Source organism: Giraffa tippelskirchi, chromosome 8 (genome assembly GCF_054371585.1).
Source record: "Giraffa tippelskirchi isolate mGirTip1 chromosome 8, T2T-mGirTip1v1.2.pri, whole genome shotgun sequence".
Classification (NCBI taxonomy): domain Eukaryota; kingdom Metazoa; phylum Chordata; class Mammalia; order Artiodactyla; family Giraffidae; genus Giraffa; species Giraffa tippelskirchi.
The window spans coordinates 10,883,412-10,907,733 of record NC_137282.1 but is presented as its reverse complement, the minus strand read 5'-3'; the positions used below and the strand labels follow the sequence as shown (position 1 = coordinate 10,907,733).

The window sequence follows — 24,322 nt, the reverse complement described above, 5'->3', positions numbered from 1 at the left end:
CTGCTACTCTGACCACAGCTGTTTGGATCAGATGTGAGCCAAAAGTTAGCTGCTGAGTTACTACCAGTGGTTCTGGATGAGTTGAGCTAGGCCTAATTCCATTTGTGGGGGGAATACGCAAGTAAAGAAAGGCAATTAAGAGCTGAGCTGAAACTGAGAAGTCTCTGAGAGATGCCATAATATAGGAGTAGGGCTAGAAGGGTGATAGCAAGCTTAAGCTATATAGGAGAGATCTAAGGGTGCAGGATTGTTGAAAAAGTTGAAGAAACCTACTCATAGGAGAACAGAGGAGGAAAGAGCGAACACAGTTGACTGATTATGGGACCATGGGACACATGAAAAAGACAGAGGGACCCTAGGTTACCTCAGTTTCTATCAGGTTTTCAATTCCCATTCTGTTGTCACTCATTCTTACAAAAAGACCCTTGTGTTTTTGTGTCTGCCTTTGCCATGGGCTTCCCTTGTGGCTCATCTGGTAAAGAATCCACCTGCAATACGGGAGACCTGGGTTCAGTCCCTGGGTTGGGAAGATCCCCTGGAGAAGGGAAAGGCTACCCACTCCAGTATTCTGGCCTGGAGAATTCCGTGGACTATAGCCCATGGGGTTGCAGAGTCAGACATGACCGAGCGACTTTCACTTTGCCATGCCATTAACTCAGCTCCTGTTCAGTTCAGTTTAGTCGCTCAGTTGTGTCCGACTCTTTGTGACCCCATGAATTGCAGCACGCCAGGCCTCCCTGTCCATCACCAACTCCCGGAGTTTACCCAAACCCATGTCCATCGAGTTGGTGATGCCATCCAACCATCTCATCCTCTGTTGTCCCCTTCTCCTCCTGCTCCCAATACTTCCCAGCATTAGGGTCTTTTCCAATGAGTCAACTCTTCACATGAGGTGGCCAAAGTATTGGAGTTTCAGCTTCAACATCAGTCCTTCCAATGAACAACCAGGACTGATCTCCTTTAGGATGGACTGGTTGGATCTTCTTGCAGTCCAAGGGACTCTCAAGAGTCTTCTCCAACACCCCAGTTCAAAAGCATCAATTCTGCGGTGCTCAGCTTTCTTCACTGTCCAACTCTCACATCCATACATGACCACTGGAAAAACCATAGCCTTGACTAGATGGACCTTTGTTGGCAAAGTAATGTCTCTGCTTTTAAATATGCTATCTAGGTTGACCATAACCTTCCTTCCAAGGAGTAAGTGTCTTTTAATTTCATGGCTGCAATCACCATCTGCAGTGATTTTGGAGCCCCCAAAAATAAAGTCTGACACTGTTTCCACTGTTTCCCCATCTACTTCCCATGAAGTGATGGAACCAGATGCCATGATCTTAGTTTTCTGAATGTTGAGCTTTAAGCCAACTTTTTCACTCTCCTCTTTCACCTTCATCAAGAGGCTCTTTAGTTCTTCTTTACTTCCTGCCATAAGTGTGTTGTCATCTGCATATCTGAGGTTATTGATATTTCTCCCGGCAATCTTGATTCCAGCTTGTGTTTCTTCCAGCCCACAGTTTCTCATGATGTACTCAGCATATAAGTTAAATAAGCAGGGTGACAATATACAGCCTTGACGTACTCCTTTTCCTATTTGGAACCAGTCTGTTGTTCCATGTGCAGTTCTACCTGTTCTTTCCTGACCTGCATACAGGTCTCTCAAGAGACAGGTCAGATGGTCTGGTATTCCCATCTCTTTCAGAATTTTCCACAGTTTATTGTGATCCACACAGTCAAAGGCTTTGGCATAGTCAATAAAGCAGAAATAGATGCTTTTCTGGAACTCTCTTGCTTTTTCGATGATCCAGCGGATGTTGGCAATTTGATCTCTGGTTCCTCTGCCTTTTCTAAAACCAGCATGAACATCTGGAAGTTCACAGTTCACGTATTCCTGAAGGCTGGCTTGGAGAATTTTGAGCATTACTTTACTAGCGTGTGAGATGAGCGCAATTGTGCGGTAGTTTGAGCGTTCTTTGGCATTGCCTTTCTTTGGGATTGGAATGAAAACTGACCTTTTCCAGTCCTGTGGCCACTGCTGACTTTTCCAAATTTGCCGGCATATCGAGTGCAGCACTTTCACAGCATCATCTTTTAGGATTTGAAATAGCTCAACTGGAATTCCATCACCTCCACTAGCTTTGTTCGTAGTGATGCTTTCTAAGGCCCACTTGAGTTCACATTCCGGGATGTCTGGCTCTAGGTGAGTGATCACACCATCGTGATTATCTGGGTTGTGAAGATCTTTTTTGTACAGTTCTTCTGTGTATTCTTGCCACCTCTTCTTAATATCTTCTGCTTCTGTTAGGTACATACCATTTCTGTCCTTCATCGAGCCCATCTTTGCATGAAATGTTCCCTTGGTATCTCTAATTTTCTTGAAGAATCTCTAGTCTTTCCCATTCTGTTGTTTTCCTCTATTTCATTGCATTGATTGCTGAGGAAGGCTTTCTTATCTTTCCTTGCTATTCTCTGGAACTCTGCATTCAGATGGGAATATCTTTCCTTTTCTCCTTTGCTTTTCGCTTCTCTTCTTTTCACAGCTATTTGTAAGCCCTCCTCAGATAGCCATTTTGTTTTTTTGCATTTCTTTTCCATGGGGATGGTCTTAATCCCTGTCTCCTGTACAATGTCACGAACCTCTGTCCATAGTTCATCAGGCACTCTGTCTATCAGATTAGTCCCTTAAATCTATTTCTCACTTCCCCTGTATAATCATAAGGGATTTGATTTAGGTCATACTTGAATGGTCTAGTGGCTTTCCCTACTTTCTTCAATTTAAGTCTGAATTTGGCAATAAGGAGTTCATGATCTGAGCCACAGTCTGCTCCCGGTCTTGTTTTTGCTGACTGTAAGAGCTTCTCCATCTTTGGCTGCAAAGAATATAATCAATCTAATTTTGGTGTTGACCACCTGGTGATGTCCACGTGTAGAGTCTTCTCTTGTGTTGTTGGAAGAGGGGGTTTGCTATGACCAGTGCGTTCTCTTGGCAAAACTCTATTAGCCTTTGCCCTGCTTCATTCTGTACTGCAAGGCCAAATTTGCCTGTTACGCCAAGTGTCTCCTGACTTCCTAGTTTTGCATTCCAGTCCCCTATAATGAAAAGGACATCTGTTTTGGGTGTTAGTTCTAAAAGGTCTTGTAGGTTCTTCATAGAATCGTTCAAGTTCAGCTTCTTCAGCGTTACTGGTCGGGGCATAGACTTGGATTACCGTGATATGGAATGGTTTGCCTTGGAAACAAACAGAGATCATTCTTTCGTTTTTGAGATTGCATCCAAGTACTGCATTTCCGACTCTTTTGTTGACCATGATGGCTACTCCGCTTCTTCTAAGGGATTCCTGCCCACAGTAGTAGATATAATGGTCATCTGAGTTAAATTCACCCGTTCCAGTCCATCTTAGTTCACTGATTCCTAGAATGTCGACATTCACTCTTGCCATCTCCTGTTTGACCACTTCCAATTTGCTTTGATTCATGGACCTAACATTCCAGGTTCCTATGCAATATTGCTGTTTACAGCATCAGACTTTGCTTCCATCACCAGTCACATCCACAGCTGGGTATTGTTTTTGCTTTGGCTCCATCCCATCATTCTTTCTGGAGTTATTTCTCCACTGATCTCCAGTAGCATATTGGCCACCTACCGACCTGGGGAGTTCATCTTTCAGTGTCCTATCTTTTTACCTTTTCATACTGTTCATGGGGTTCTCAAGGCAAGAATACTGAAGTGGTTTGCCATGCCCTTCTCCAGTGGACCACAGCTGCTGAGGTTAGAATAAACAATGTTGAGGTAAAGGAGTTTCTAAGAAATTTCACAACATCCTGGTTGTTTTCTGAGGTTAAAGGCTACCCTAATGGGGTACGTATGTTTAAGGTTTTATATATAGTTTTGCCAAATTTCTCTTTAGAAAAGTTTTTCCCTGTTTACTTTCTGAGCAGATTTCAATAGTAAGTGTTTCAATCCTCTATATTGTAATCAGGATTAGGTACTATTGTTTTTAAACTTTCATTGGTCGTTTTCTTTTTATTTTGCTCTTTCTTGACTACTAGTGACATTAAATTTTTTAGTCTCCGTGTATTTATTCCTTCTTTTGTGATTTGCTTGTTAATATTCTTTGCTCATTTAAAAAATGGTGTGTTTTTCTCATCAATTTTTAAAGAGCTTTAACTTACGTCATATAAAACTTAATGTAATACATTTTTAAGATTTATTTGCCCAGTTTATTACTTGCCTCTTTCTTTTGATTTTAGTATTTTTTTCCATGTTTACTTTTTATATAAACAAATCTATTATTCTTTTCCTTTAAGAAAGGGAAAGTAAAGAAAGTCTGACTTTACTTTCAAATTTTAAAGACTTAGTATAGTATCAGAGCATTATTTTCTAGGACATTTAAAATTTTTTAAATACTTTTCTCTTTAGTCCAGTTTGAATGTGTAGTATGAGGTTGGCATTCTTTTTTTTTTCCTTTTATCATTTTATTTATTCAGAGATGATAACTGTATGCTGACTTCTAATGTTACTTTTTTTTAGAATGATTTGTTATTTGCCTACACCTCAAGTATAATCTCTCTTTTAATTTGAAATATTATTTAAATTGCTTAGTAAATATTTATATATACTTGTGCTTGATTTCTGCTTTTTCACGTCATGTCCATTGATTGGTCTGACTACTCATATGTCAGTATTGACTTCTTTTAGTTTTTATCTGTTTTATAATGTATTTTTAATATTTGGTTATATAAATGCCCCTTCATTCTTTTTTCATAGTTTTCTTCGCTGTTAATATTCATTTATTATTACAGATGAACTTGAGATCATTTTGTCAAGGTGCCAAAAAAAAAAATTAAAAATAAAAGCGCTTTGGAATTTTGGTTGGGATCATGTCAGATTTATAAATTTGTAATGGGGAAAAGTGACATCTTTACATTATTCAGTCTTCTCATAGAAGAACATGGTATGTCTCTCAGTTTCTTGGGGGTTGTATTTTAAAGCTTTAGTTATAAAGCTCTTTTTCATTTTTTTGTTATTCCTAGGTATTTTATATTTTCATTACTATTATGAATAACACAGATTTATCTTATTATGTTTTCTAATTTGTTATGTTTCATTTTTTAATTTGTTTTTATTGGTGAGAGAAGCTATTTTGTTTACATTTTTATTGGCTATTATTGATATTCAGAAAAATATATTCACTTGTGTATATTTACTTTGTCACCAGCCATACGCTTAGTGTTACATATTTTTATTATTATATTAGAATTTTCTAGGTAAGCTGTTATCTGTAAATGATAGAAAGTTGATTTCCTTTCTGATACTTACAATTTGAATTTTTTTCCTGTGTAATTGCAATGGTAGAACTTGCAGGACAATTTTAAATAATAATCATGATAGTGTACTTCGTCTTCTCCCTAACTTGACTGGGAATGCACGCAGTCTTTCAGGGTTATACGTGATTTTCACTATTGGCTTGGGGTAGATAGTGTTTTTCATTTAATGGAGAATCCTTTTAATTGTAATTAGTAAGAAGAACAGAAGAAATAGTTTTAAAATTTTATAAGTATTTTCCAATAGCTGTTTAAATAATCACTACATATTTTCCTTTGACTTGTTCATGTACTGAGTTATGTTGATAAATTCCTTGACATTAAATTGTCTTTACAACCTTGGAGCAAACACTGGTAATGTAGGTTTATTTCTCAGTCTTTGTGCTGATGAATATACTTTTATATTTCTGAAACTGTCCACTTATGCTTTTTTAACTGATGAAAATTTACTCTGTGGATTTTAGTCAGTACTCTTAAATTTCACAGAAACTCAGCTAAGACTTAATTAAATCATAGCAGGAAATTTACTGACTCAAACCACAGAATCAAATACAGAGCTTTGGAACTCAAAATCTCAGATAATGTTCCTGTGGTTCTTTTACTGTGTCTTTCATCTTTGTTTTCCATTATTGTCCCCCTGCCACCTCCCCTCCAGCCAAGCCCAGCTTTATTAAAATACAATTGATATGTCACATTGTGTAAGTTTGAGCTGTACAATGTGATGATTTGATATATATTGTGAAATAATTAGCACAATAAGGTTAGTTAACACATCTATCACCTCACATACATTTTTTTTTGGGTGAGAACATTTTAAGATTTACTCTTACCAACTTTCAAGAATATAATACAGTACTGCTAACTGTAATCACCATGCTGAGTATTAGATCCCCAGAACTTATTCATCTTATAATTGAAAGTTTATACCTTTTGACCAACATCTCTCCATTTCTCCCATTCCCTGGCAACCACCCTTCCATTCTGAGTTCAGTTTTTTTAAAAATTCCATATATAAGTGAGATCATATGGAATTTATTTTTCTCCATCAGACTTATTTCTCTTAGTCTGAATGCCCTGAAGATCCATCCATATTATTGCAAATGGCAGGACTGGTTGTTCAGGAGTGTGTTGTTTAAATTTAAGTATTGTGAATTTTCCAGTTTTCCACTAGTTATACTACTGTGGTCGAAAAAGAAACCAGATAGGATTTTGATCTTCTTAAGTCTTGCTTTGTGGCCCAGCATATGGTTTATTACATGGAATGTTCTGTGTGTGCTTAAGAAAAATATATATTCTACTGCTGTTGCATGAAATGTTCTGTATATATGTCTTTTGGTCTATTTTGGTCTATATGTTCTTCAGGTCTTCTGTTTCCTTATTACATTTCTGTATGCATCATCCATCCAATATTGAAACTGAAGTCCCCTATACTGTTATTGTATTGCTGTCTATTTCTCCCTTCAATTCTGTTATTATTTGCATTAAATATTAGATGCTCCCATATAGGGTGCATATATACTTGTAATTGTTATATACTCTTGATGAGTTGACCCCTTTATCAGTGTATAGTAACGTTCTTTGTCTCTTGCGATTGATTTTGTCTGAAAGTGTATTATATGTGATATAACTGTTGCTACTCCTGTTCTCTTTTGGTTACTATTTGCATGGAATATCTTTTTCCATCTCTTTACTTTCAGCTGGTGCATATCTTAAAGTGAACCTCTTGTGGGCAACATATTAGATCTTTTTTCTTTTCTTTTTTTAATACATTCCATCACTTTGTGTCTTTTGTTGTAGGAATTTAGTTCATTTATGTTTAAAGTAACTATTGATAGGTAAAGACTTATTTAACTGTTATTTTGTTAAATGTTTGTTGCCTGTTTTGTAGTTTTTTTGTTCTTCCCTTTCTGTCTTGTGATATATTTTATTGTAGTGCATGCTTTAATTCCTTTCTCTTTATCTTTTGTGCATCTACTATAAGTTTTTATTTTCCTTTATTGGAACTTGATTAGTTTCCTTTGGTGATATCATATTTGCTTGATTTTTCCATGTAGCCTTGCATTGGTGTCTGTGTATTTGAAGGGGGTAAAACACCCCTTCCAGTCTTCACAGAAAAGTTTCAGCTGGTAAAGACCTCCTGTCTGTTTTGTGTGCTGATGGGATTATCTCTGGAATCTTAGTCTGCCTGGTTTGGAGCTGGTTTCAAATCTGTCTCTAGATATGCAGTGGGACCTATGGTTGGTGAACTTTTTATCAGGAACTTCGTAGGGTATGGGTGTTAACTGGTCCCTGGGTATATTGAACTGCCCTTTTCAGGAGGTAGCCCCAAGACATGGTCCACAGTTGGGTCCTGAAACAGCAGGCCTATTACCAATTGCATGGATGGGTAGAGCTCCTATCAGGTACCTAAGAAGGCTACTGTCTGTTCACTAATTGGGTCCCTGGATGGGCAGGACTGGTCTGTAGACTGTGAATGAAATGGACTGGAATGAAATCCCGGGAGCCATTTCACATTTTGCAGCCAAAACTGAAGTCTGTAGACATGGTTCTTAAGGCATGGATATGCGTGTCCCCAGCAAGGAACTAAGATGGACTGGAATGGGTGAATATAACTCAGATGACCATTATATACTGTGGGCAGGAATCCCTTAGAAGAAGCGGAGTAGCCATCATGGTCAACAAAAGAGTCGGAAATGCAGTACTTGGATGCAATCTTAAAAACGACAGAATGATCTCTGTTCGTTTCCAAGGCAAACCATTCCATATCACGGTAATCCAAGTCTATGCCCCGACCAGTAACGCTGAAGAAGCTGAACTTGAACGATTCTATGAAGACCTACAAGACCTTTTAGAACTAACACCCAAAACAGATGTCCTTTTCATTATAGGGGACTGGAATGCAAAACTAGGAAGTCAGGAGACACTTGGCGTAACAGGCAAATTTGGCCTTGCAGTACAGAATGAAGCAGGGCAAAGGCTAATAGAGTTTTGCCAAGAGAACGCACTGGTCATAGCAAACCCCCTCTTCCAACAACACAAGAGAAGACTCTACACGTGGACATCACCAGGTGGTCAACACCAAAATTAGATTGATTATATTCTTTGCAGCCAAAGATGGAGAAGCTCTTACAGTCAGCAAAAACAAGACCGGGAGCAGACTGTGGCTCAGATCATGAACTCCTTATTGCCAAATTCAGACTTAAATTGAAGAAAGTAGGGAAAGCCACTAGACCATTCAAGTATGACCTAAATCAAATCCCTTATGATTATACAGGGGAAGTGAGAAATAGATTTAAGGGACTAATCTGATAGACAGAGTGCCTGATGAACTATGGACAGAGGTTCGTGACATTGTACAGGAGACAGGGATTAAGACCATCCCCATGGAAAAGAAATGCAAAAAAACAAAATGGCTATCTGAGGAGGGCTTACAAATAGCTGTGAAAAGAAGAGAAGCGAAAAGCAAAGGAGAAAAGGAAAGATATTCCCATCTGAATGCAGAGTTCCAGAGAATAGCAAGGAAAGATAAGAAAGCCTTCCTCAGCAATCAATGCAATGAAATAGAGGAAAACAACAGAATGGGAAAGACTAGAGATTCTTCAAGAAAATTAGAGATACCAAGGGAACATTTCATGCAAAGATGGGCTCGATGAAGGACAGAAATGGTATGTACCTAACAGAAGCAGAAGATATTAAGAAGAGGTGGCAAGAATACACAGAAGAACTGTACAAAAAAGATCTTCACAACCCAGATAATCACGATGGTGTGATCACTCACCTAGAGCCAGACATCCCGGAATGTGAACTCAAGTGGGCCTTAGAAAGCATCACTACGAACAAAGCTAGTGGAGGTGATGGAATTCCAGTTGAGCTATTTCAAATCCTAAAAGATGATGCTGTGAAAGTGCTGCACTCGATATGCCGGCAAATTTGGAAAAGTCAGCAGTGGCCACAGGACTGGAAAAGGTCAGTTTTCATTCCAATCCCAAAGAAAGGCAATGCGAAAGAATGCTCGAACTACCGCACAATTGCGCTCATCTCACACGCTAGTAAAGTAATGCTCAAAATTCTCTAAGCCAGGCTTCAGCAATACGTGAACTGTGAACTTCCAGATGTTCATGCTGGTTTTAGAAAAGGCAGAGGAACCAGAGATCAAATTGCCAACATCCGCTGGATCATTGAAAAAGCAAGAGAGTTCCAGAAAAGCATCTATTTCTGCTTTATTGACTATGCCAAAGCCTTTGACTGTGTGGATCACAATAAACTGTGGAAAATTCTGAAAGAGATGGGAATACTAGACCATCTGACCTGTCTCTTGAGAGACCTGTATGCAGGTCAGGAAGCAACAGTTAGAACTGCACATGGAACAACAGACTGGTTCCAAATAGGAAAAGGAGTACGTCAAGGCTGTATATTGTCACCCTGCTTATTTAACTCATATGCAGAGTACATCATGAGAAACGCTGGGCTGGAAGGAGCACAAGCTGGAATCAAGATTGCCGGGAGAAATATCAATAACCTCAGATATGCAGATGACACCACCCTCATGACAGAAAGCGAAGAAGAACTAAAGAGCCTCTTGATGAAAGTGAAAGAGGAGAGTGAAAAAGGGCCTAAAGGTCAACATTCAGAAAACTAAGATCATGGCATCTGGTCCCATGACTTCATGGGAAATAGATGGGGAAACAGTGTAAACAGTGTGAGGTTTTATTTTTTGGGGCTCCAAAATCACTGCAGATGGTGATTGCAGCCATGAAATTAAAAGATGCTTACTCCTTGGAAGGAAGGTTATGACCAACCTAGATAGCATATTTAAAAGCAAAGACATTACTTTGCCAACCAAAGTCCGTCTAGTCAAGGCTATGGTTTTTCCAGTAATCATGTATGGATGTGAGAGTTGGAGCATAAAGAAAGTTGAGTGCCACAGAATTGATGCTTTTGAACTGTGGTATTGGAGAAGACTCTTGAGAGTCCCCTGGACTGCAAGGAGATCCAACCAGTCCATCCTAAAGGAGATTAGTCCTGGGTTTTCATTGGAAGGACTGATATTGAAGCTGAAACTGCAATACTTTGGCCACCTCATGCGAAGAGTTGACTTATTGGAAAAAACCCTAATGCTGGGAGGGATTGGGGGCAGGAGGAAAAGGGGACGACAGAGGATGAGATGGCTTGATGGCATCACCGACTCAGTGGACATGGGTTTGAGTACACTCCGGGGGTTGGAGATGGACAGGGAGGCCTGGCGTGCTGTGATTCATGGGGTTGCAAAGATTCAGACACGACTGAGTGACTGAACTGAACTGAACTGAAGTGAGTGAGGTAGTTAGATGTGCTGGGCTGCTTCCTGACCATGGCTTGAGGGACTGGAACTGAGCATAGGACTAGTTCAGGACCTCATGAAGTACAGACATGACTGTCTCCTCTCTGATGTTTATTCATACAAGGGAACTAATCATATTGGACCAGGGTTTCACCATCATGACCTCAACACACCCTAATTACATACCTTCAGATATCACCACACATGGATTAGGGCTTCAACATAGGTGTTTTTAGGGGAACCCAAACATTGAGTGTAACAGACAGTCACTACAATACAAGTAGAAAAATATTCATTCTTGTCTCATGCCCATGTAGCTTTTGCTGTTGAGTTGTGCATTGTGCTCAGTGTGCTAAAGTGTGGTTTACCTCAACATGTGTACAGTTTAATTGTTTGGAGTTGTTTATTCTTGGTTTGAATATAATAGAGAAATAATTGTTCAAGGTTCTCCAGAGAAACAGAACCTTTAGGTTGTGTGTGTGTGCGCGTATGTGTGTGTATGTGTATAAGGTTTTTTAAAAATATGGCATTAGCTTACACAATTATGAAAGGTAACAATCCCAAGATCTGCAGTGGGCAAGTTGGAGACCCAGAAGACCTGATGGTGTACTTCCTGTTCAAAGGCTAGTGAGTTTGAGTCCCAGGAAGAGTTACAATTCAGTCTGAGTCCAGAGGCAAGAAAAAAAAAACAACAAACCAGTGTCCCAGTTAGAAGGCAGGCAGCAGGAGAAATTTTCTCTTATTTGGAGGAGGATCAGCCTTTTAATTTTATTCATGCCATTAACTAATTGGACAAGACCAACATAAGGAGGGTAACCTGCTTTACATTTGATCAACTTATGTGTTAATCACATCCAAAAACATCCCACAGAAACATCTAGAATAATGTTTGATCAAATATCTAGGCACCCTGTGGGCCAGTCAAGTTGATGCATGAAATTAACATCACAGGTCCACATCTTGTTAGCTTAGGGTCCTTATGCATCTCCTTAAATCATACATAATCTTCAACATGATAACAGTCTTTGAAATAATCTTGAAGACAATAGCATGGTCATAATTTTGCATAACGTGGTAGAACTGTGTACAACTATTGTATCTCGTGTGTAACTGAAAATGTACTAAATCCTACCTTGAGCAGAAGATTAATTCTTTGGCCACTGTGTACTTTTCTTGATGTCCTGTAACTTAAATCCTGTCATGTAAAGTTAGCAATACTTAAATACTATGATTTAAAGGTAATACATTGTATATTACCTGAGGGACTAAGAGAGAGAAGAAAAAGATATTTGATACATGTACACACAAGCATGTTTATAACAAAGTGAGGAAATGGTCATGATAATTACAGTTTTCATTTCTGTAATATAGTTATAGCTGATGTTTCATTTGTTTTTTACTTTTGGCCGCTCCATGTGGCTTATGGTATTTTAGTTCCCCAACCAGGGATCGAACCCATGCTTCCTGTAGTGGAAGCACAGAGACTTTACCACTGGACCGCTAGGAAAGTCCCTATAGCTGGTATTTTTTAACTGTCTTCTTCCCTAATTCTTTATTCTCTTTGTTTTCAGCAAGGACTTCAGCTGATTAGGGTTCTTTACTTGGCAGGATGCTGTAAAATCTTCATTCCTGAAGGCTCTGGAGTGTTAGTAGTCCTGTCAGGATTGGGTGGTTGTAGTTTTCTACTGGTCTTTATAATGGTCATACTAAGAAACACCTTAAGGGATCTCCTATATTCCACACATACTCTTCCTTATTCCATTGTGGAGTAACAGTCCAGTTTTCCCTTGGGAATGGATCAGTCACGTCAGCCCACAGTAACTCCCTTCTTTGTCTGTTCGTTCAGAGGCATGAGGGATCTGAACTGAGTGGGTGGCAGTCTTAACTTCCTGTTCAGTGGAATCATTGATGTGCTTCCTGATGGAAGCATTCTTCCCTCTAGAATTAAGACTTCTAGATTAACTGTAGAGCATAAAGTCATGGGAGCAGGGAGCAAACATTTTGCTAGTGGGTCACTAAGAGAGATAGTGAGTGGTGCCGCTCCACTTCCACGCCTTGATTCCTGGACCTCTGTCTTATACAGGCAGACACACAAAAGTAATCATTACAGTCAGTTAGAACAAGTTATTGCAAGTTCAGAGTGAAAATATGAATTGGCAAAAAACCTATAAAAGATGCTGGATTGCAATATTCATTTATCTTGTTTGTCTGCCAATTTCTCTCAAAATATAAAGGAACTAATTAGGGAATAGATTCCGAAGTGTGAAGTATATGAGATTGTATCAGTAGATAAAAATTTCAACATGTTTTGAAAAATTGAAAGAGGAAAGAAAGTAGTTTGCCAGAGTAGTAGGACTTACAACTTACAGCGCAGACTGATAGAGTGTGAACAAAGAACCTATATCTTAGCCTGGCAGAACCCTAAACAGATTGGTGATTTGGAAACAATGATTGTAGCTGAGAGGGGTGGGGGAACACATGATATTGAAAATGGACTTACATTTAGTCGACTGATGGAGAAGCTAGTCCTTCTTCTGTCTGTCCGCTTCTCCTGTGTTGTCAGCAAAGCAACGCGATGCCTGTTACCCTAGGAGCAGGTTGGAGATGAGAAGATAAGATTTTTGATATTAGTTGGTCATCCTCCTAGGAGATGTCTGTCTCCCTGTCCTAACTCTAGTACACTGTTTATCTTCATGCATATATAACTGAACTATAGATTTATTGTTATATAAAGTTGGAAGATTTTGTGAGGAAGCTGAACAGAAAGACAAACAGAAAAAGGAGAGAAAAGATAAAAGGCTGCAAGGGTAAAGTAAAGATTTTAAAATCCAACTAATTTAAATCTCTAATTTAAAGAAAGAAAACAAATGAATAGTTGTGGAGTTTCAGAGCCTTTTCTATAGTAGTGGGATTATCTCTGTCTGACTTGAAAAAATCCATTTTTGAATATTTTTACTTTAGATTTTCACGTGTATATTTGTATAGAAGGATAGATTATAGTTTTGTTTTAGGCCTTTGTGTCATCTTTGTCCTTTTTGATTGTTAGTTCTATGTCAGTCAGTTAATTTAATCAAATATGCAGTAGGGGAATTAACTATTCCTTAAAAGTGTGAAAGAATTCACCAGTGAAATCATCTACACCCAGATCATTTTTTTCCCTTGGCTAGTTTACTAATGTGTTCAAGTTTTCTTTACTCATTACTTCTTTTTCTTTCAGATCTGTAGAAATTTCGCATGTGTAAATGCTTCTGTTCTGAACTATGACTGTGACATTCAGGAAAAGTGTCATGGACATGGGGTAGGTAATAGTCTCTTTTGGTTTGTTCACAAAAGTAGTGCTTGAATAATGAGGATTCTCGGTGAGGATTCTCAGTGAGATTTCTTAAGGTGTTTAGATATTGGGGAATTTAGATACCTGATAAATTCTTCATTCTTAAAAAGAATGTGTATGGATTTGCATGAATGGCAACCCACTCCAGTGTTCTTGCCTGGAGAATCCCAGGGACGGGAGAGCCTGGTGGGCTTCCATCTATGGGGTCGCACAGAGTCGGACACAACTGAAGCGACTTAGCAGCAGCAACAGCAGCAGTCTTTTCTCTTGGTTTCTATCCTTGAGTTCATGATTTAGAACGTCATTCACAATTAACGAAAGTGGTATTTTGATTGTTTTGAAGGTATGTAATAGCAATAAAAATTGTCACTGTGACAACGGCTGGGCTCCCCCCATCTGTGAGACTAAAGGATACGGAGGAAGTGTGGACAGTGGACCTACGTACAACGGCAAGTAGTATAGAGGAAAATGAGTGTGATCTCTCTGTGGTCCATGTCAGAAATTGGGCATCCTTGTACCTTTCCCTCACTTCCCACATCAGTTAATCTGTTTGTGTCTTTATATTTAAAGTGGGTTTCTCATAGACAGCATTTAGCTGGGTCTTGGCTTTTTTTCTTTTTTAACTTGGCCAGTTTCTGCCTTTTAATTGAGTTGTTTTGGCCAATTATATTTTGTTTGATTATTGATATGCTTGGGTTTAAATCTAACATAATGATATTTTTCTATCACAGTCTCCCTTCATATGATATTGTGCCATTTCAGGATGCTTCCATTTCTCTCCTCCTGGCTTTTGTACCGTATTGTCATACCATATATGTTTTAAACCTGTAATACATTGTTATCACATTAGCTTTAAACAGTTAATTATTTTTAAAAGAAATTTAGATAATAGAAAAGGTCTTTATAATTTACCCACATAGTTACCATTTCTGGTGCTCTTCTTTTATGTGTAAAGTCAGATTTCCATGTGGTATCATTCAGTTTCTGCTTGAAGGACTTCTTTTCACATTTCTGCCAGTGAAAAATTTACTTTTAGCTTTCTTATATCTGAAAAGCTCTTCATTTTGCCTTCCTTCTTGAATAATAACTAGGAGTAGCCATCATGGTCAACAAAAGAGTCCAAAATGCAGTACTTGGAAGCAATCTCAAGAACGACAGAATGATCTCTGTTCGTTTCCAAGGCAAACCATTCAACATCACGGTAATCCAAGTCTATGCCCCGACCAGTAACGCCGAAGAAGCTGAAGTTGAACGGTTCTATGAAGACCTACAAGACCTTTTAGAACTAACACCCAAAACAGATGTCCTTTTCATTATAGGGGACTGGAATGCAAAACTAGGAAGTCAAGAAACACCTGGCGTAACAGGCAAGTTTGGCCTTGGAGTACAGAATGAAGCAGGGCAAAGGCTAATAGAGTTTCGCCACGAGAACGCACTGGTAATAGCAAACACCCTATTCCAACAACACTAGAGAAGACTCTACACGTGGACATCACCAGATGGTCAACACCGAAATCAGATTGATTATATTCTTTGCAGCCAAAGATGGAGAAGCTCTATACAGTCAGCAAAAACGAGACTAGGAGCAGACTGTGGCTCAGATCATGAACTGCTTATTGCCAAATTCAGACTTAAATTGACGAAAGTAGGGAAAACCACTAGACCATTCAGGTATGACCTAGAGCAAATCCCTTATGAGTATACAGTGGAAGTGACAAATAGATTTAAGGGACTAGACCTGATAGACAGAGTGCCTGATGAACTATGGACAGAGGTTCGTGACATTGTACAAGAGACAGGGATCAAGAAAATCCCCTGGAAAAGAAATGCAAAAAAGCAAAATGGCTGCCTGAGGAGGCCTTACAGATAGCTGGGAAGAGAAGAGAAGCGAAAAGCAAAGGAGAAAAGGAAAGATATTCTCATCTGAATGCAGCATTCCAAAGAATAGCAAGGAGAGATAAGAAAGCCTTCCTTAGCGATCAGTGCAAACAAATAGAGGAAAACAACAGATTGGGAAAGACTAGAGACCTCTTCAAGAAAATTAGAGATACCAAAGGAACATTTCATGCAAAGATAGGCTCAATAAAGGACAGAAATGGTATGTACCTAACAGAAGCAGAAGATATTAAGAAGAGGTGGCAAGAATACACAGAAGAACTGTACAAAAAAGATCTTCACAACCCAGATAATCATGATGGTGTGATCACTCACCTAGAGCCAGACATCCTGGAATGTGAAGTGAAGTGGGCCTTAGAAAGCATCACTACGAACAAAGCTAGTGGAGGTGATGGAATTCCAGTTGAGCTATTTCAAATCCTCAAAGGTGATGCTGTGAAAGTGCTGTACTCGATATGCCAGCAAATTTGGAAAAGTCAGCAGTGGCCACAGGTCTGGAAAAGGTCAGTTTTCGTTCCAATCCCAAAGAAAGGCAATGCCAAAGAATGCTCAAACTACCACACAGTTACACTCATCTCACATGCTAGTAAAGTAATGCAGTTACACTCATCTCACATGCTAGTAAAGTAATGCTCAAAATTCTCCAAGCCAGGCTTCAGCAATACGTGAACCGTGAACTTCCAGATGTTCAAGCTGGTTTTAGAAAAGGCAGAGGAACCAGAGATCAAATTGCCAATATCCACTGGATCATCGAAAAAGCAAGAGAGTTCCAGAAAAACATCTATTTCTGCTTTATTGACTATGCCAAAGCCTTTGACTGTGTGGATCACAATAAACTGTGGAAAATTCTGAAAGAGATGGGAATACCAGACCATCTGACCTGTCTCTTGAGAAACCTGTATGCAGGTCAGGAAGCAACAGTTAGAACTGGACATGGAACAACAGACTGGTTCCAAATAGGAAAAGGAGTACGTCAAGGCTGTATATTGTCACCCTGCTTATTTAACTTATATGCAGAGTACATCATGAGAAATGGTGGGCTGGAAGAAACACAAGCTGGAATCAAGATTGCCGGGAGAAATATCAATAACCTCACATATGCGGATGACACCACCCTTATGGTAGAAAGTGAAGAAGAACTAAAGAGCCTCTTGATGAAGGTGAAGGAGGAGAGTGAAAAAGTTGGCTTAAAGCTCAACGTTCAGAAATCTAAGATCATGGCATCTGGTCCCATCACTCCATGGGAAATAGATGGGGAAACAGTGGAAACCGTGTCAGACTTTACTTTTTTGGGCTCCAGAATCACTGCTGATGGTGACTGCAGCCATGAAATTAAAAGACGCTTACTCCTTGGAAGGAAGGTTATGGCCAACCTAGATAGCATGTTTAAAAGCAGAGACATTACTTTGCCAACAAAAGTCCGTCTACTCAAGGCTATGGTTTTTCCAGTGGTCATGTATGGATGTGAGAGTTGGACGGTGTAGAAAGCTGAGCGCCGCAGAATTGATGCTTTTGAAGTGTGGTGTTAGAGAAGACTCTTGAGAGTCCCTTGGACTGCAAGGAGATCCAATCAATCCATCCTAAAAGAGATCAATCCTGGGTGTTCATTGGAAGGTCTGATGTTGAAGCTGAAGCTCCAATACTTTGGCCACCTCATGAGAAGGGTTGACTCATTGGAAAAGACCCTAATGCTGGGTAGGATTGGGGGCGGGAGGAGAAGAGGACGACAGAGGATGAGATGGTTGGATGGCATCACCGACTCGATGTACATGGGTTTGGGTAGACTCCGGGAGTTGGTGATGGACAGAGAGGCCTGGCGTGCTGCAATTCATGGGGTCGCAGAGAGTCAGACACGACTGAGCGACTGAACTGAACTGAACTGAAAGAATTCTAAGGTGACAGTTTATACCCCCTTTACTTTTCAAAGATGTTCCTACATTGTCTTCTGACTTGCATTGTTTTTCCTGAGAAATCTGTCATCTTTTTTTTGGTCTTCTGTTTGTAGTGTGTTTTTTTTTTACCCTCTGGTTGCTAGTAAGATTTTATCTCTAATTTTTAGTGTTTGATTATAATGTGCCTTGGTGTGCTTGGGGTGTCTTAAACTTTCTGGATTTGTGTTTTTTTCCTTTAAATTTTGGAAAAGTGTGGTCATTATTTCTTCAAATATTTTTTCTTTTTTTCCTCCATCCCTCAGGGACTCCAATTACATGTATATTTGGCTTCTTGGAGTTCTTTCACTTCTCAGTGTTTTGCCTTGATTTAAAAAAAAATTCTTTACTCTTTGTGTTTAATTTTGGATAGTTTCTATATTATTCTTCAAGTTTACTCTTCTTCTGTGATGTCTGATCTGCTATTAAGTCCATCCAGTGTATTCTTTTTCTTTGATGTTGAAGTTTTTATCTCTATAAGTCCTATTTCTCCCTCCCCTTTCTTTTCCTTCTGTCTTTGTTTCCCTTTCTTTGCCTTCCTTTTTTCTTCTCTCCTTCCCCCTCCCTTCCTCCCTTTCTTTCTTCTTTGCTTCCTTTTTTGTCTCTACATAGCATGTTCAATCTTTACTCTAGCTTCTTGAACATGTAGAATACAGTTATAGTAATATCTAGTGTCTTTGTCTACTAATTCTGTCACCTGTATCATTTCTTAGTTTTTATGAATTAATCTTCTCCTCATTTGGGTCATATTTTTTCTGCTTCTTTGCATGTCTTGTAACTTTTTAAAAACTGAATTCCAGAAACTGTGAATTTGCCTGTTGTATATTAGGTATTTTTGGATTTCTGCTGATGAGCTTTGGATGTAAGCTTAAGTGTGCTTAAGTTACTTGGATGTAGTATGGTCCTGTAGAACCATTTTTAAAGCTCTTTTGGGGGGGACCTCAGCAGTATTTAGCCTCGGATTGAATTTACCCCATTACTGAGGCAAACCCTTTCTGTTTATTCTATTCAATGTCATCAACTATGGCTGCTGCTGCTGCTAAGTTGCTTCAGTCGTGTCCGACTCTGTGAGACCCCATGGATGGCAGCCCACCAGGCTTCGCTGTCCCTGGGATTCTTCAGGCAAGAACATTGGAGTGGGTTGCCATTTCCTTCTCCAGTGCATGAAAGTGAAAAGTGAAAGTGAAGTCGCTCAGTCGTGTCAGACTCTCAGTGACCCCATGGAGTTTTCCACTAAAAGTGGTAGGAACAGGCATTATTCCTAGTCCTGTGTGAGTTGTGTGTGGGGTTTTCTATTTCTTCCTGGTTCAATTTTGGAAAGTTGTACTTTTCTAAGAATTTGTCCATTTCTTCCAAGTTGTCCATTTTATTTGGATATAGTTGCTGATAATAGTCTCTTATGATCCTTTGTATTTCTGTGTTGTCTGTTGTGATCTCTCCATTTTCATTTCTGATTTTGTTGATTTGATTTTTCTCCCTTTGTTTCTTGATGAGTCTGGCTAATGGTTTGTCAATTTTATTTATCTTCTCAAAGAACCAGCTTTTGGCTTTGTTGATTTTTGCTATGGTCTTTTTTGTTTCTTTTGCATTTATTTCTGCCCTAATTTTTAAGATTTCTTTCCTTCTATTAACCCTAGGGTTCTTTATTTCTTCCTTTTCTAGTTGCTTTAGGTGTAGAGTTAGGTTATTTGACTTTTTTCTTGTTTCTTGAGGTAAGCCTGTATTGCTATGAACCTTCCCCTTAGCACTGCTTTTACAGTGTCGCATAGGTTTTGGGTTGTGTTTTCATTTTCATTCATTTCTATGCATATTTTGATTTCATTTTTGATTTCTTCTGTGATTTGTTGGTTATTCAGCAGCATGTTGTTTAGCCTCCATATGTTGGAATTTTTAATAGTTTTTCTCCTGTAATTGACATCTAATCTTACTGCATTGTGGTCAGAAAAGATGCTTGGAATGATTTCAATTTTTTTGAATTTACCAAGGCTAGATTTATGGCCCAGAATGTGATCTATTCTGGAGAAGGTTCCATGTGCGCTTGAGAAAAAGGTGAAATTCATTGTTTTGGGGTAAAATGTCCTATAGATATCAATTAGGTCCAACTGGTCTATTGTATCATTTAAAGTTTGTGTTTCCTTGTTAATTTTCTGTTTAGTTGATCTTTCCATAGGTTTGACTGGGGTATTGAAGTCTCCCACTATTATTGTGTTATTGTTAATTTCCCCTTTCATACTTGTTAGCATTTACCATACATATTGTGGTGCTTCTGTGTTAGGTGCATATATATTTATAATTGTTATATCTTCTTCTTGGATTGATCCTTTGATCATTATGTAGTGTCCCTCTTTGTCTCTTTTCACAGCTTTTGTTTTAAAGTCCATTTTATCTGATATGAGTATTGCTACTCCTGCTTTCTTTTGGTCTCTATTTGCATGAAATATCTTTTTCCAGCCCTTCACTTTCAGTCTGTATGTGTCCCTTGTTTCGAGGTGGGTCTCTTCTAGACAACATATATAGGGGTCTTGTTTTTGTATCCATTCAGCCAGTCTTTGTCTTTTGGTTGGGGCATTCAACCCATTTACATTTAAGGTAATTATTGATAAGTATGATCCCGTTGTCATTTACTTTATTGTTTTGGGTTCGAGATTATACACTCTTTGTGTGTTTCCTGTCTAGAGAAGATCCTTTAGCATTAGTTGGAGAGCTGGTTTGGTGGTGCTGAATTCTCTCAGCTTTTGCTTGTCTGAAAGCTTTTCATTTCTCCTCCATATTTAATGAAATCCTTGCTGGGTACAGTAATCTGGGCTGTAGAGTATTTTCTTTCATCACTTTAAGTATGTCCTGCCATTCTCTTCTGGACTGAAGAGTTTCTATTGAAAGATCAGCTGTTATCCTTATGGGAATCCCCTTGTGTGTTATTTGTTGTTTTTCTCTTGCTGCCTTTAATATTTGTTCTTTGTGTTTGATCTTTGTTAATTTGATTAATATGTGTCTTGGGGTGTTTTGGCTTGGGTTTATCCTATTTGGGACTCTCTGGGTTTCTTGGACTTGGGTGATTATTTCCTTCCCCATTATAGGGAAGTTTTCAACTATTATCTCCTCAAGTATTTTCTCATGTTCTTTCTTTTTGTCTTCTTCTGGGACTCCTATGATTCGAATGTTGGTGCGTTTAACATTGTCCCAGAGGTCTCTGAGGTTGTCCTCATTTCTTTCAGTTCTTTTTTCTTTTTTCCTCTCTGTTTCATTTATTTCTACCATTCTATCTTCTACCTCACTTATCCTATCTTCTGCCTCCGTTATTCTACTGTTGGTTCCCTCCAGAGTGTTTTTGATCTCATTTATTGCATTATCCATTGTATATTGACTCTTTTTTATTTCTTCTAAGTCCTTGTTAACCCTTTCTTGCATCTTCTCTATCCTTGTCTCCAGGTTATTTATCTGTAACTCCAATTTGTTTTCAAGATTTCGGATCATTTTCACTATCATTATTCGGAATTTTTTGTCAGGTAGATTCCCTACCTCTTCCTCTTTTGTTTGGTTTGGAGGGCATTTATCCTGTTCCTTTACCTGCTGGGTCTTTCTCTGCCTTTTCATCTTGTTTATATTGCTGTGTTTGGGGTGGCCTTTCTGTATTCTGGCAGTTTGTGGTTCCTCTTTATTGTGGAGGTTCCTCGCTGTGGGTGGGGTTGGACCGGTGGCTTGTCAAGGTTTCCTGGTTGGGGAAGCCTGTGTTGGTGTTCTGGTGGGTGGAGCTGAATTTCTTCTCTCTGGAGTGCAATGAAGTGTCCGGTAATGAGTTTTGAGATGTCAATGGGTTTGGTGTGACTTTGGCAGCCTGTATATTGAAGCTCAGGGCTATGTTCCTGTGTTGCTGGAGCATTTGCATGGTATATCTTACTCTGGAACTTGTTGGCCCTTGGATGGTACTTGGTTTCAGTGTAGGTATGGAGGCATTTGATGAGCTCCTATTGATTAGTGCTTCCTGGATTTAGGAGTTCTCTGGTGTTCTCAGGATTTGGACTTAAGTCTCCTGCCTTTGGTTTTCAGTCTTATTCTTACACTAGCCTAGGACTTCTCCATCTATATGGCACAGATGATAAAACATCTAGGTTAATGATGAAAAGTTTCTCCACAGTGAGGGACACCCGGGGAGATACAGAGAGTTACATGGAGAAGGAAAGAGGGAGGAGGGAGATAGAGGTGACCTGGAGGAGAAGAGGGGATTCAAAAGGGGTGTGAGCAAGCTAGCCAGTAATCACTTCCCTATGTGCTCTCCACAGTTTGGATCCCTCAGAGATGTTCATGGAATTACACAGAGAAGAGAAGAGGGAGGAAGGGGACAGAGGTGGCCAGGAGGATAAAAGGGGGAATCAAAAGGAGAGAGACTGACCCAGCCAGTAATCTGTTCCCTAAGTGTTCTCCACAGCCCAGAACACACAAAGAGATTCACAGAGTTGGGTAGAGAAGAAAAGGGGGAGGGGGGATATAGAGGTGACCTGGTGGAGAAAAAGGAGAGTCAAAAGGGGGAGAGAGCAATCAAGCCAGTGATCTTGCTCCCAAGTAAAAATGGGTACTGAAGATTGGGTTCTTAAAGATACAAATTTGATAACAAATACCAAAAAGCAAAGATTAAAAATCTAGAGTAGAGGTTAGATTCTCAAAAATACAATATAAAAAAAAAAAAGAAAGAAAGAAAAAAAAGAGAGAGAGAAAAAAACCACATTCAGAAATATTATAAAATATATATATATGAAGTTTGCTTTAAAAATAGAGTCTTTTTTTTTTTGCAAGGTAATAGTAGGTTATAAAAATGAAAATTGAAGGAGTAATAGGGGACTTAAAAATAATAAAAAAATAAAAAAATAAATAATAATAAAAAAAGTTTTAAAAATTTAAAAAATGATAATAGTAAAAATATATCTAGGACTTTCTCTGGAGCTGTTGCAGACAGTGTGGGGTCAGTTCATTTTCAGATAGTTCCTTGGTCCAGCTTGTACGTCTCAAGGTCTATAGGCCCCTTCCTATGTATTCGGTGCTAACTACAGGGTTTTAATCTATTGCACCTGTCACTTCCAAAGCGGTTCCCTTTGTTTCTTTTAGCTTCTTCTGTTTGCTGGTCTCTTCAGTGTCTAATTTCTGCCCTGACACAAGGGGGGCAGTGGTGGTCACTTTTTTTAGTCTCACTTGTTCAGTTGTGCTGTGGGGAGGGAGGAACACTGCAAACAAATATCACTGGCATGTGCTCCCAGTGATTCAGCCACACTGGGTTTGCCCCGGCTCATGGCGTGTGTGCTTTCCCAGTCTACACTGCTCAGGCTCTAGGTTGCTCTGCCAGGAGCTGTCTGAGAAGGGCCCCTGGGGTTGCCTGTACTTCCCAGGTCTAAGCTGCTCAGGTTCAGGTTCTCTGGTACTCCACAAAGGCACAGACTTGGTTGAGCCTGCAGTTTTGTGCCCTTCCCAGGTCCGAGCAGCTCAGGTGACCAGGTGTTTGGGAGCGCAGTCAGGGGCTGTGACTTTTCCCCTCCCCCGTCCCAGCTGCTCGGTTTTCTGGGTGTACAACAGGTGTGCCTTCTCAGATGTGCCATGTGTCTCTTCTGGGTAGCTGATCTCTGGCTGCGACCCTCCCAGCGGGTGTTGAACTTCCAGAATCCCGAGAAGTCTTGGTTAGCAACGAGGTCTGCTTGCAGTTTGGTATAGGATGCCTCTCTGGGGCTGCAATTGCCCCCTTCCGGCTCTGGCTGCCCTCCCCTGCCTGTCTCCATCGGGAGATGGGCTGGTCCGCAGCCAGCTAGCTCTGCTCAGTCCTTTGCTCTGTGAGTGGGCCTGGTGGTGTCTTAGGTTAAGGCTTTTCCTGGGATAGCTATCCCAAGTCTGGGTTGCTAGCTCAAGCTAGTTCCCTCACATTGCCCTCGGGGCATTCAGGCCCAGTCCTTACCCAAAGCAATGCAGCCCGCCCCTCCCTGTCCAGCCCCCCCGCTTGCTAGTGGGGGATGCGCACATCTGGGCTGCTGCTCCGCTGGGAGTTGCTGTTAGGCACGTAATCTGTGGGGTTTAATTATTTATTTATTTTTTCCCCCTGGTTATTTTCCCCGCTGAGATTCCAAGGCTTGCCACAGACCTGCCGGAGAGAGTGTTTCCTGGTGTTTGGAAACTTCTCTCTTTTTTAAGACTCCCTTCCTGGGATGGATCTCCATCCCTACCTCTTTTACCTCTCTTTTTATCTTTTATATTTTGTCCTACCTCCTTTTGAAGACAATGGGCTGCCTTTCTGGGTGCCTGATGTCCAATGCCAGCATTTAGAAGTTGTTTTGTGGAATTTGCTCAGCCTTTAAATGTTCTTTCAATGAATGTGTGGGGGAGAAAGTGGTCTCCCCGTCCAATTCTCCATCATCTTAGGACCATCTGCCATATTTTTATTTTTAATTGTGTTGAGTATTTTATGTAGTTTCATATAACTTTTAAAACAAAATTTTGGTACTTTTACAAATTTAAAATTAGGATTATTTCACAGTTTACCACTTATGTTCA

The 24,322-nt window shown here is 39.6% G+C and overlaps 1 protein-coding gene and 1 long non-coding RNA gene across 3 annotated transcripts in view; both read left to right on the top strand.

Annotated features, from left to right (window-relative positions):
• The window catches only part of ADAM9 (ADAM metallopeptidase domain 9), a 100,633-nt gene that overhangs the window by 65,481 nt on the left and 10,830 nt on the right, over window positions 1-24,322 (top strand). Inside the window, exons 17-18 of one of the 2 annotated variants that reach the window (XR_014063399.1) lie at window positions 13,857-13,947; window positions 14,325-14,419. Coding sequence is in view for 1 of the 2 variants with exons in the window: in XM_081524013.1 (XP_081380139.1) it covers window positions 13,857-13,937; window positions 14,314-14,419 (187 nt within the window). In the remaining variant the exon portion in view is untranslated. Of the gene's footprint in view, window positions 1-13,856; window positions 13,948-14,313; window positions 14,420-24,322 lie in introns of both variants that reach the window. The other variant, XM_081524013.1, reaches the window with a different exon arrangement.
• On the top strand, window positions 102-4,850 carry LOC145518887 (uncharacterized). The gene is made up of 2 exons (XR_014063415.1): window positions 102-258; window positions 345-4,850. It is a non-coding gene; the product is annotated as an uncharacterized LOC145518887 (long non-coding RNA).